The following is a 14120-nucleotide window of genomic DNA, read 5'->3' as shown; positions in this document are numbered from 1 at the left end:
AAACCTACTGTAGAAATATTAAAATAGCACGTTTTCCATAACCTGTAGGTAGGTAGGACTTGTTTCTGAGTGGAGAGTTAAGAACTTCTGCTCTTTTCTATAATCTGTAGGTAACACAATATATGGTCTACACTTAGCATGCAGGTTTCAGTTTTAACCTGGTTATCTTCAACATCAAGCCTTGACCTCCATCTTGTATTGTTTATCTCCCCTCAGGACGTTCCCCAAGCCCCCGCGGAAGGCCAAGGCTCAAGAGCTGAAGGGCAGGAGGGTGTTTGGTGTATCCCTCCTCCACAGTATGCAGCAGACAGGGGAACCTCTACCCCCCAGCATCCTCAAGGCTCTATTCTATCTGAGGACAGAGTGTCTCGATCAGGTACTGGACTCTTTAACCTCCTGTACCACCAGTAGATGTAGTATTGCTCATACACTATTCAATAAATAGTTAGGGTCAGGCTTTAAAGGGACAGTTCACCACAATTTCAATGTTGGTTAGATGTTTTCATATCTAAAATTGTCTAATATACACCCCCACCCCCCTCAGGTGAGACTCACCTTCACTCTCTCATCCCCTCAGGTGGGTCTGTTCCGTAAGTCGGGGGTGAAGTCTCGTATCCAGTACCTGCGTGACATGGTGGAGGCAGACCCAGAGGGTGCGTCTTACGAGGGCCAATCAGCATTCGATGTGGCTGATATGGTGAAACAGTATTTCAGAGATCTACCAGAACCTGTGTTCTCCAGCAAACTCTGCGAGTCCTTCCTGCATATCTACCAATGTAAGTGGACAGAATCTGCGTGACTGACCGTACTACCTAATCATTATGTTAATGATGGTTAAGTAGGCATTGTGAAACCAATTTTAGACATTTTTACAGTATAATCAATCCTATCCACCACTCCAGTCGAACATTGCTCACCCCTTCCTCATCCTCCACAGATTTCCCCAAAGACCAGCAGTTCTGTGCGGCCCAGGCGGCCATCTTCCTCCTGCCAGATGAGCACAGGGAGGCCCTGCAGACACTCCTCCTCTTCCTCCGAGATGTTGTGGGCTGCGTGGACGAGAACCAGATGACCCCCACCAACATCGCTGTGTGCCTTGCCCCCTCTCTCTTCCACCTCAACACTCTGAAGAGAGAGGGCAACCCAGCCAGGTACGCCTTCTGGGAAGGAGGAAGACGTCAAGTTGCCCCTAGAATCTAGGGTCTAGATGCTGATCTAAGATCAGTTTGGTGTATTTGGCCCTTATGGTTGAAGTTAGGATTGGGGGAGTGTAAGGTGACCCTGGAACGGTGCAACTTCTAGACGAGAAGTGGTCTGGATATCTGGGTCCCACATTGTTAAAGTTATATCATTCCCTCTTACCATCTTCGCCCTGATGCTAGGACAGTAGAGCCCTTGCCCATCTCCCGAAAATTGTCTGAAACCCTACCTCTTGAAAGAGTATCTTAAATCTTTCCCCCTAACCCCTCAAAAAAACACTTGCTCTTGTCTTTTCCTACTAACACTGATTTGCCAATAACTTCTTTATTGAGGAAAAGCGTACTTACTACGACTGTGACATGTGGTTGTCTCACTTAGCTATCTTAAGATGAATGCACTAACTGTAAGTCGCTCTGGATAAGAGTGTCTGCTAAATGACTCAAATGTACATGTAAAATGTCTTCCGTTGTTACATAAGATTACTCTGGTGCACTTTGCTTTGTGTTCATCGCCACAATGGCAGATGTAAAAATGTCTGTTTTTGACATGTTGTTTTAGTTTTTCCTTCTTATGCTGTGTCAGATTCATGGGTTGTTTAAATTCCTAGAGATTACATCAACTGTGGTAATCTAGCCAAAACCCTATTTCCCTCTGTGGTAATGAATAGCTGTCGCCTGGGTTTATTTTTTTATTGTATTTATATATTTGTTATTTAACTAGACTAGTCAGTTATGAACAAATTCTTATTTTACAATGACAGCCTACCCTGGCCAAGCCCTCCCCTAATGTCGCTAGGCCAATTGTGCGCCGCCCTATGTGACTCCCGATTACAGCTGGTTGTGATACAGCCCAGGATCGAACCAGGGTCTGTAGTGATGCCTCTAGCACTGAGATGAAGTGCCGTAGACCGCTGTGCCACTCAGGAGTTTAATCGCAGTGTGAGAGAGAAACTTATGTAACCCTACTGAATCTCCCATCTGGCCTTTCTCAGATAGAGGAGATTTAATATCTGTAATACTAGTCAGCTGGTTACTACAAGAGAATGGGAAGGAGAGGGAGTGGGAGAAAGTGAGGGAAAGAGGGAGAGTGACAGGAAGAGGAAAAGAGAGAAAGAGGGAGGGAGAGAGAAAGAGATGGCCCAAGTGACTCATTTTTTAGAACACATCAGTCTTTGAACTTTGTTTTTGACTCTGGCACTCTCATTAACTTCACAAGATTGGTTATCTGTAGTTGTTGGCTCTGAAGTGAGGCGCTGCGAAGATAGACACTCACACACACACACACACTCAGCTGCACACACTCTGCTGACACCCTGTATTCTGAGAGCATGTCTGGAAGTTCCACTTCACATCGAAAAGTGGCATCGTGGACCTAGTGATGTCACATAGCACAGGCCTGATTGTGTCTGATGTAGAGAGACAATATACCTCTCCCTCTCCCCCTCTCTTCCTCCTCCTCCTCGTATAATGCCAGCCTGTCCAGGGGAGCCAGTTGGCTCAACCATTTCCCCACAGGCTGTCAGAGTAGAACACAGATGGAAGTCATAACACAACACAATAAACACTCTGTATCTCCCATCACTGGAAACAGAGCTATGCCTTGAAACATGTCACACTTGGAACAATGACCCAAACAAATAAACTCTACTCCCATGGACTGTGTTGTGGCACATTGTGCTTCAAGGATACAGGGATGTTAGTAAAAATGTAACTGCTTTGCTTTTGCAACATGTTTTTCTTGGTTTGGAAGTCGATGCTGACGTTTCTTTGTACATCAGCATTGAATACCAGTCTGCTTGCAAGAATCTCCAAAAACTGTAGGCGAGTATAGAGTAATGGCAAAACAGTACCCCCGAAATCTTTAACTCTGATGTAATGACATTACCTGTTTCTCTGACCTAGGTCGAGCCACAGGAAGTACAGCCTGGGTAGGCCTGACCAAAGGGACCTGAGTGAGAACCTGGCCGCTACACAGGGCCTTGCCCACATGGTGACAGAGTCCCTACGCCTCCTTCAGGTACACACTACAGTACAGTTACAGTACAGCCTGTTCGAGCCACACTAATTAACATCACGTGTGCACAGTGTGTGGTTGTTACAAGACTCAGCACAGCACACACCACTCTCTCATGAGTGTGCTCTCACTGTGCAGTAGTATTTACTGTACAGTACATTAGAAACAGCAGGAAGGCACTTCCCTATTGTTCACAACTGTAAACGGCAGGGTAGCCTAGTGGTTAGAGTGTTGGACTAGTAACCGGAAGGTTGCAAGTTCAAACCCCCGAGCTGACAAGGTACAAATCTGTCATTCTGCCCCTGAACAGGCAGTTAACCCACTGTTCCTAGGCAGTCATTGAAAATAAGAATTTGTTCTTAACTGACTTGCCTAGTTAAATCAAGGTCAAATAAATAAAAAATAAAAAAACAGGTATGGCAACTTTGATGGGGGTGGGGGCCACAGGTAAAAACAGAGGGGCCACAGTGGCTTGTGTGTCCCACATCCATATACCCCTCCCAACCATATTTTTGAAATTGCACCTTGTATATTCTATTATTCTAACTCTCAACAGTAAATTGAGACTTCGACTAAGTTCCTAAAAAATGAAACATTTAATTATTTTTGTGTGAAATTGGTCCACGGACCTACAAAAGGGGAGCCCGCGGGCCACCAGTTGCCCATTCCTGCTATAAACCATCTGCAGGGGAAATTAAATGAAGAGGCCCTTCATCGATGTTATTCAGTTCATTGCATTTACTTGATGAAACAGAATAAAAATATTAGAAAACAAGGATTTATGAATGCCAACAACAGGCTCTTAGTCACCATATCTTCGCTTGATGCAATAGCATATCGATTGGTCAAGAAGTCATACAGAATATCCTGTGACAGACATTAACATGCAATATTTGGATCTGGGTGTCAAGATTAAGTCATATGTGACCTTATGTGTAAAAAGTCTAGCGAACTCTTCCTCTCTCTTTCCAGCTTCCAGAGTTCTGGCCAGACCAGAGTGTGTGCAGCCCCAGTGAGGAGGCTCTCTGGGCGGATGGGGGTCGGAGTTCGCCCTCTCAGGGTGGGGAGGAGGAGCAGGATGAGAGGGCCAGACTGGACCAGACCACCCAGCACCTGCTGAGAGAGGCCAGGGAGAAAAGCCAAGGCTGGGAGTTGTGCTCTGGACCAGACCAAGTGGACCTGGCAATTAAGAAGGTGTGCGATGGAATCTGATGTAATTAATGAATGAATGAATGGATGAATTAAGGAACTAACAAATTAATGAAATAGTAGTCAAATAACATATAATAGATACAGTATATCACAAAAGTGAGTACACTCCTCACATTTTTGTAAATATGAGTATATCTTTTCATGTGACAACACTGAAGAAATGACACTTTGCTACAATGTAAAGTAGTGAGTGTACAGCTTGTATAACAGTGTACATTTGCTGTCTCCTCAAAATAACTCAACACAGCCATTGTCTAAACCGCTGGTAACAAAAGTGAGTACACCCCTAAGTGAAAATGTCCAAATTGGGCCCAAAGTGTCAATATTTTGTGTGGCCATCATTTTCCAGCACTGCCTTAACCCTCTTGGGCATGGAGTTCACCAGAGCTTCACAGGTTGCCACTGGAGTCCTCTTCCACTCCTCCATGATGACATCACGGAGCTGGTGGATGTTAGAGACCTTGCACTCCTCCACCTTCCATTTGTGGATGCCCCACAGATGCTCAATAGGGTTTAGGTCTGGAGACATGCTTGGCCAGTCCATCACCTTTAACCTAAGCTTCTTTAGCAAGGCAGTGGTCGTCTTGGAGGTGTGTTTGGGGTCTTTATCATGTTGGAATACTGCCCTGCGGCCCAGTCTCTGAAGGGAGGGGATCATGCTCTGCTTCAGTATGTCACAGTACATGTTGGCATTCATGGTTCTCTCAATGAACTGTAGCTCCCCAGTGCCGGCAGCACTCATGCAGCCCCAGACCATGACACTCCCACCACCATGCTTGACTGTAGGCAAGACACACTTGTCTTTGTACTCCTCACCTGGTTGCCGCCACACACACTTGACACCATCTGAACCAAATAAGTTTATCTTGGTCTCATCAGACCACAGGACATGGTTCCAGTAATCCATGTCCTTAGTCTGCTTGTCTTTAGCAAATTGTTTGCAGGCTTTCTTGTGCATCATCTTTAGAAGAGGCTTCCTTCTGGGACGACAGCCATGCAGACCAATTTGATACAGTGTACGGCGTATGGTCTGAGCACTGACAGGCTGACACCCCCACCCCTTCAACCTCTGCAGCAATGCTGGCAGCACTCAGACGTCTATTTCACTCAACTTCTTTGGTCGACCATGGCGAGGCCTGTTCTGAGTGGAACCTGTCCAGTTAAACCGCTGTATGGTCTTGGCCACTGTGCTGCAGTTCAGTTTCAGGGTCTTGGCAATCTTCTTATAGCCCAGGCCATCTTTATGTAGAGCAACCATTCTTTTTTTTCAGATCCTCAGAGAGTTCTTTGCCATGAGGTGCCATGTTGAACTTCCAGTGACTAGTCAGTATGAAGGAGCGATGACACCAAATTTAACACACCTGCTCCCCATTCACACCTGAGACCTTGTAACACTAACGAGTCACATGACACCGGGGAGGGAAAATGGCTAATTGGGCCCAATTTGGACATGTTCACTTAGGGGTGTACTCACTTTTGTTGCCAGCGGTTTAGACATTAATGGCTGTGTGTTGAGTTATTTTGAGGGGACAGCAAATTTACACTGTTATACAAGCTGTACACTCACTACTTTACATTGTAGCAAAGTGTCATCTCTTCAGTGCTGTCACATGAAAAGCTATACTCAAATATTTACAAAAATGTGAGGGGTGTACTCACTTTTGTGATATACTGTAAAAGTTACTGCTTTTACAATTACTTTTACAGTTACTGCTGACTATTAAAATGGTTATTATGTATGAGTCAACATCGAAACGCCATTGATTGTCCAGTTCGTCAGACCAATGAACCTTTTACTGCAGTGGACTAAATCAGGGTTATGCAGTGTTTCTTGGTAGTCCTAAACAAATCTACGTTGAAACAAAAGAATACACCTCACACACATGGTTATGGGCAACAAAAGAAAAACCTGTCCAATGTCAGATATGGATTTGAAATGTATTCAATTTTGAGTTTGCATCCCAATATAACACTCTATATACATCACAGAAGACTGAAATAAGACAAAACCGTTTGACATAAAAACACCAGATTTTCAGTGTTTTAAAAACATTATGTTTAGTAATTATGGAATTTTGACAAATATTAATAACATTCCACCAATGCGGCCACTAGAGGGCCACTATTTGGTCATTTGACTGCAGGAAAGCACACTGAGAATTTGAGCTGAGATATGTTCAAAATCATATTCTCACAATAGGTCTCAAACACTCTTCCTCTCCTTCCCCGCCCTCTCCATACCAGGTGGATGACGGCTGGCCGCTGCGGTTGTGGAAGGGCTCCATTGAGGTGGATGCCCCCCAGAAAGAGGCCCTCCAGCGGGTCCTGAGGGAGCAGGGTCTTTGGGAGAAGACCCTCAAACAGTCAGCAGTAGTCCAGACCCTGACAAAGGACACTGAGATCTATCGCTACCTCCTGCAGGGCCTGGGACCCCGACCGCCACAGGAGCACCTCCTGCTCAGGTAATGAGGCGTTGCCAGGCCAATTCTGCACAGCGCTGCACGATGCTGCATGGGTCTTTAGGCAGGCTGCTGACTCTGCTGAGTAGAAGGGACAGATGAGTCGGGGACAAACAGAGTTCAGCTTGGACTTGAACACTCTGGCTAAAGTTGTTTTGACATGTTGCTTGTTACTGTACTGTACCATTGCTACATGTTGGCATCACGGTGAATAATGAAAGAGCTAGTTTATACTAATTATGTTACATTAGTGTCAAAGTCAAAGGAATGTTGACTGTTTACTCAAACACCTAGTCAAATGGTGGCTGAATATCTGAGGGTCTATTTCTCATGGAGCTTGATTCTGAAAGTCTGTTTTTAAATTAACTAGAAGAACCTTCTACCATTTTCTCACGCAGGACCTGGCAGTCAGACCCGTCGGCCGGACCTGTTTATGTGTCAGCTATATCTACAGAGCACCCTGAGGCCCCCATGGAGGGGGTGCGAGCCCAGGTCCTCTCTTGTCTCTATTTGGTAGAACCCCTAGGGACCAAGAGGTCCCGACTCACACACCTCTGTCGCACAGATACCAGGTAGGCAAGACCGTGAGAGGGAGGGAGGGAGGGAGGGAGGGAAAATGCACATTCTTTAAAAATATATATCCAGAGTCACGCTTATTCTTTACCTTCTGTAATGAGGTATTCTCTGCTTTTGACTGCACCAGTATCTCAAGTGCGATCACTGCCTCTCAAAAGAGGCACACTCATCTAGAGAAGGAAAATAATGAATAGAAAGGCACCCCTGGTGCACACATGATTTAGCCCTCTTCACATTTCCTTATAGATTTGCTGCTTCTTACCTGATTCATTTATTCCCTGCATGATTCTGCTGGGTTGTTCTGTAGAGTACCGCTGTTTCCATTTGTTTCGGACGATTTAATGAAACAAGCCATGCAATGGAAAACAGGTGTCTAGAAGCACACACAGAGAGAGAGAAGGGGGAGGAGAGGGAGATAGAAAAGTGTGAAAGGGAATGAGGGGGGCATAGAGAGGGACAGTAGGAGAGAGTGTTCTCCCCTGCATTATACTGGGCGCTATTGTGCTGCTCCAATAGCCCACCATCAGTAGGGGTAGTTGACTACTCACTTAGGGCACGATTCCGATTTAGAAATTTACTTCATTCCTAAGCAAGCGTTTCCTATACACTTCTGAGTATCTGGTATTCAGATTTACCTTATTCAGTTGCATAACAGGCTTTGCAAGTGTGGTTCCCTTGTGCACGCAGAATAAATGTTATTCAACCACTGAAAACCCTCCCACTTGGTGGCCAACAGATTTTCTTGTGGAGTTTTAACTCAATAGGGTTATCAGTACATTTCTCTTACGCCATCCCTTTAAAAATGGTGTACATTTCATTCTAATTTTGTTGACAGACTAGAATACATTGAGAGAACGGTTGTAGAAAATAGGGATCAATGAAAGAAATCTATGTAAATACAGTATATGCATATTAGCCTCCATTTCAACACCAACTGGCAGATTTTAAAAAATACTCCGATTTGGTAGATTATTTTTGGCCCATTTTAGCAGTGGTGGAAAAAGTACCCAATTACCATACTTGAGTTAAAGTTAAGATAACTTAAAAGAAAATGACTCAAGTGAAAGTCGCCTAGTAAAATACTGCTTTAGTAAAAGTATTTGGTTTTAAATGTACTTAAGTATCAAAAGTAAAAGTATAAAGCATTTCAAATGTCTTATATTAAGCAAACCAGATGACACGATTTTCTTGTTTTTTTTTTCATTTACGGATAGCCCGGGGCACACTCAGACAGAGTTAATTTACAAACAAAGCGTTTGTGTTTAGTGAGTCTGCCAGATCAGAGGCAGACTGCTAAGCATTCAAAATGTATCGACTACTTTTGGGTGTCAGGGAAAATGTAAGGAGTAAAAAGTACATTATTATCTTTAGGAATGTAGTGGAGTAAAAGTAAAAGTTGTCAAAAATATAAATAGTAAAGTACAGATACGCCAAAAAAACTAAGTAGTACTTAAAAGTATGTTTACTCTACACTGCATTTTAGGATTAGGAAAAACTGTATGAATCATACAAAAAAACAGGTTTGAGGAGCTTTTACGCCAAAAATACATTCAGTTCTTTAACACATGGTGATGTTGGTTAGACTAGTGTACATATAATTATAATAGGGAGAATAGTGTACAATAGTACTGTGGGTTATACCCTCATCCATTGCCTGCATTAACCATGGAACTGTGTAATGACACAGCCAAGTATTGCGCCATGCGTCAGGTTCAAACTTCCTGCTTGGTCTGCGCTCCCCTCCATAACGACTTAATGTATTTTTTTATATTATCTACTGGTACTAATGAACCTCAGCAACAACCACATGGTCATGACGGCGTTTACAGAGGAAGCAAATGAAGGTAAACGAAACAATGTAATTAAATGGAATGATAATTTAGGCTATAGACCTACTAACTGAAGGGAACTAACATTAAATTGTCAGTTGAATGTGTTGTTTTTAGACCTACTGACAGTAGATACTGATTGTGGCAATTCATTTAACATGATAGAAATAGGAAACAGCGAAAGTTGAGGGAGCCTATCATTAAGACATTCGAGAGTTCCCATCCCTGCAAGTTAGAAGGCCATATAATTACAATTCTGCATAATGGCACAGCATGCTCCAGTTTGCTGCCATTTGACTGGTTTCACATTTGTCTCCAGCGATTCTAAGGTATATATAAAACAAGAGTAATTTATATTTACAATGCCCTTATCCAAATGGATTACAAATGTACCTACTAGAGCTCTTACCAATAGCTCGTATTTAGTTGAAAATTATAGTGCATGGAGAATGGTGTTATTTCAAACAGAAAAAAGTTGATACTTTATCCACTTGGAACCGGTAGGTTCGCTAGACCTTATTCAAATAAAATCATATTGGTCACATACACGTGTTTAGCAGATGTTATTGCGGGTGTAGCAAAATGCTTGTATTCATGGTTTCCTCTCGCGTAAAATTGGTGTAATTATTAGGGAATAAAGTGGAGGTCAGAATACGGTGTATCTTAGACACACCTCCGCCACACCTTCATTTATTCAATCTCCATCCAAAACAAAGTGCAGGTGAATAGCACACTATTCTCATGCTTTAGTTCAAGGTCGGAATACGCATAGAGAGAAAAGTGCATAAAAGGGAATTCCATTCCATTTCCGAGTGCTTCATTCTGGTCAGAATCGGGGCCTCAACCACACACTCATCACACTAGGCAGCACAGAGAGATTTGAACTAGACGGTTTGCCAACAAGACAGATTCACACGATTATGATGATTATCTCTGCAGGGTTTTCTCACTTCATTACATCAGAACTGAGCGGTAACGGAGATAACATCTCTGCCTCATTCTACTCTCTTTAAATACTCATAGAAGAGAGCTTTGCAGGCCTAACATATTGGGTTTATTTGCAGTGCTAGTGGCATTAGGGTTTGAGTACTTGTTGGCTTATCGTCGATAATCAACTCACTGTTCTTTGGTCTGCTGAGCTTAATAGCGAAAGCCAATGACACTGATATCGAGGAAATTGAAAGTGAAGTGTTCTTTGTCAGTGTGTCTCTTACACCAAGGTTTGGTTGCGTTCCAGGCAGACTATATTGCAGTCATGCTATATCCCACTGGGTACAGATGTCAATTCAACATCTATTCCACATTGGTTTGACGTAATTTAATTGAAATGACATGGAAACAAAGTTGATTCAACCACTGTGTGCCCAGTGGGATACAGCAACCAATGGTTGTTCGTCAAGTCATTTACTTTGCAGTCACGCATATAATATGGTTATGTCTGGCAGGCAACTGCAATGTAGTCTGCCTGAAATGCGGCCTTTGTGTCTCTCTGACTGTCTCATCTGAACCCTGGTGATGCTTTGTATGTACTACCTTCCTGTTACTGTGTGTGATTTCCAGGGGCCGATCCAAGGAATGGCACAACAGAGTGAGTGGACACCTACTGGCCTCCAACCTTCTGGCTATCAGAGACTCATTCAGACCAGACCACAGTGAGACCAAGATCTAAGCAATTGCTCCGAGACAGAACCCAGTCCTCATCTACCCCGAGAGGAGGACAGATGAGGAGAGAACAACACAAACAGACAGAAGCCTGCAGGCATACAGCTGTAGCAGAGAGGACTGAAGGAGGGGGTGGAAGGCAGGAGGGGGAGCTGAGAAGTCGTCTTAAACCCAAGACCTGATATGAATTCCAGAAACATAATTTTTTTTTATGGAGACAATTGCCCCTCCGGACTCGCAGCAGGGGTTGTCTGATGAAGTGTTCAGGTGGAGGCGGCTGAGCTTTTCATTATCAAGAGTTATGTGGGAGCCAGCCACCATGATGGAACATCTCATCCCATTTGAGTGACTGTTTCAGGCCTAATGCATGGCAGGGGCGCCTCCGACAGAGCGCTGCCAGACACCACAGGTTTTAAGAGTTAATAACAGGGCCTGTGTAACAGTTCAGATATACCAAGAGCAGATCTACCTCTTCGGAGAGAAAAGCCTCGGTTGCATCACACTTTGAAGCGGGACAAAGTGAAGGATTCAGGAAAGCTTCCTCTTGCAGTTGTGAATTGGGAAGATTCTCATGTACATTTGTGCCATTGTGGCAGATATTCTGCGAGGCACGTTGCTGTCCTCAAAATTGTACTCTGTATTTATTATTTTACTGTCAAAGGGATTGTCTAATTACTTCATTTTAGTTGTATTTGACTTGACACTTGTGTTTCTCTGGTAATGTTGTAAACTTCAAAATGTATCACAGTATACTCACTAAAGGGGTCAGTTACACTATGTTTATTATGTACATATTCATGAATGTGTAGTTTATCTAATTACATTTTATTATTGACTTTTATTATTCCTCAAAATTATTTAACAAAATATTTGTATTCAGAAATATTCAAATAAATTTACTTAAATATTGGTTTTCAAGCTTTAGGAAAACTTCAGCATATCCTTTTTGTAATACGTGTGTTGAATCAAAATGACAATGTAAAATGTTGATTTCTCTAGTCTTCTTGCTTTGTGTGTGTGTGTGTGTTGTGATAGTCTGCTTGAATCCCAGCCAGCCAGTCACACTGATTGTTTTCTCTGAAGACCCTGAAATAGCTAACAGCCAGAGGAAGATGACATCACTCAGTGCTTTTATCACACAGAAGATTTACAGGTCTGGGCTTATGATGATGTTGATTTCCAAAGACAAAAATTCTCTCCCTCCCTCTGTTACAATATGCTTAGGAAATGATTTACGCTGTCAAACTGCCCACTCGTGTCATATTTGCATAATGACATTTGCATATCTTATTGATTCATCTCCTAGATCACATTATTGAATCCCCTTTAAGCACCTAGTACTGAGGCATTCTCCTAAGATCATGAATATGCTGAATAACTGCATGTGAAGGAGAAGTTCAAATACCTCACATGGTTAGGCTGGATATAAAAGGGGATTTTGTTGAATTTCTATAACAGTCTTTTAGAATAGAAACGTATAGCTTATAACAGGGCTAGTGCCTGTGGCGAAGATTTCAGATTGGGTTTGGGTAGCGCCATCCAATATGGTTGAGCAATCCGGAAGTGTGACAACTTGATTCTGGTTGCGTTTACATGTTCAGCCCAATTCTGAATTTTTTTTTCACAAATTGGTATTTCGACCATTCAGATGAGCTCTGATGTGAAAATTTCTGATGTGATTAGTCAAAAGATCAATTAGTGGATGATTTTTTTTAAAGATTGGGCTGTCTTTGTAACTCAAAAGGTCAAGATGGAATCAAAGAGGCCAGAAATATTACTCCACAGACCCCTGACACCAAACCTCTCCTCCAATCACCTAACACTAGGTAGCCTAGTAGTATAGCACAAAAGTCCTGGCTGTGACTACAGTCCATGGAAATTGAAGTAAACATTTGAGGAAAAAACTCCATTAATTTTGTGCAGTGCAGTCCACTGCCTGGCTGAACCAGGGGCAGAATAAGACGAAACCATGGAGTACTGCTGAGGGATCTCTATTCCACTGTGAGTAAATCCTACTGCAGGTGTTATTGAAGTTTGGTGCTAAAACAATGTGGTAAACCATTTTCCTCCTGAAGCTTTTGTCAAAACACCTTCAGCACATTGTCCTTCAACCGGAGACATACGCACCAAAGTACCCATTTTGTGGAAGATGTGTTCCAGTAGGTATTGAAGACGAGCTATAAAGTCATGCAGTGGAATGATAAAAGATTAATATAAATATGGATATTTCATACATTCTGGTGACAGTTCATACACAGACACTTATCACAGTTTATGAGCTCAACTCAAGTTTAGAGAGGTGATTTATATTGCTCATGGCATCCTTTACAACATAATACTAGTCTGTATCCATCTACAACAGTGCATAACTTTCCCATGGGAAAACACAGCCTTACAATTAAAGTCTTGGCTGCCTCTGAGTGTGAGATTATCATTTGTCAATAAATTAGTGATTTAGTGCACCTGCTAACACACAACACTTAGTTGCTATGACAGAGAATACCATGTTGGTTTTGAGGATTAATTAGGCTAGTCCAACTTCATTTGAGAGGCTAATGAGTATAATTTGTGGCCATGGATCTAATAGGTGAGCAACCACATGCTGTGGTACACTCAGTAAAGCCCTGGCAAAGGGCAAAAGTCTTCACACAGAAATGGCTGAAGTGGAAAGCCATAAGTGGACACCCTTTGCTCCAATGGACCCAAGATAACCAACTAAGTAAAGCCAGTTAAGTCACTGATGCACCTTGTTCATTGAACCTGCACAGAAAATATATAGTATTTAACTAACAAAAGGAGCCCCTCCAACCATGACAGGATATTTGGCATTGAGACAAAGACAAACCGATTCGTCTTCCTGTTATTTCTCCTTCCTCTTGTTATCATGTGTAATTTAGAACTTAAGTCAAGTCTAATCAATATCTGGTCAGTCCACAGCTACCTGTGCAATGAGTAAATAATAAGCAATTGTCCATTTAGCTGGACAAATCAATTCCATTAATCACACAGCTGATTATCAGGATGGGACAAGGCATTCATCATTACTGTTCATTTATCCTTGGCGTGCAGGTAAATAGCCAGGGTGAGGATCTTCTACCACTGTCACTTGGGAGAACAACTGTTGTCCCCGAGTCTCTCTGTTGCCGACTCACACTTTAAGGCAGACTGT

The 14120-nt window shown here is 42.8% G+C and overlaps 1 protein-coding gene across 2 annotated transcripts in view; it reads left to right on the top strand.

Moving 5' to 3' along the window:
• Positions 1-13394, top strand: part of LOC118391133 (rho GTPase-activating protein 7-like) — a 108367-nt gene extending 94973 nt beyond the window's left edge. For both annotated transcript variants that reach the window (XM_035782184.2, XM_035782185.2), the window contains exons 7-14: positions 217-376; positions 578-776; positions 938-1151; positions 3102-3216; positions 4186-4407; positions 6670-6887; positions 7283-7456; positions 10850-13394. In XM_035782184.2, the coding sequence (XP_035638077.1) occupies positions 217-376; positions 578-776; positions 938-1151; positions 3102-3216; positions 4186-4407; positions 6670-6887; positions 7283-7456; positions 10850-10958 (1411 nt within the window). In that variant the 3' untranslated portion in view covers positions 10959-13394. The remainder of the gene's footprint in view (positions 1-216; positions 377-577; positions 777-937; positions 1152-3101; positions 3217-4185; positions 4408-6669; positions 6888-7282; positions 7457-10849) is intronic.
• The last annotated feature ends 726 nt before the right edge of the window (positions 13395-14120 follow it).

This window comes from Oncorhynchus keta, chromosome 12 (genome assembly GCF_023373465.1).
Source record: "Oncorhynchus keta strain PuntledgeMale-10-30-2019 chromosome 12, Oket_V2, whole genome shotgun sequence".
NCBI lineage: Eukaryota > Metazoa > Chordata > Actinopteri > Salmoniformes > Salmonidae > Oncorhynchus > Oncorhynchus keta.
This window is presented reverse-complemented; position numbering and strand designations above follow the sequence as displayed.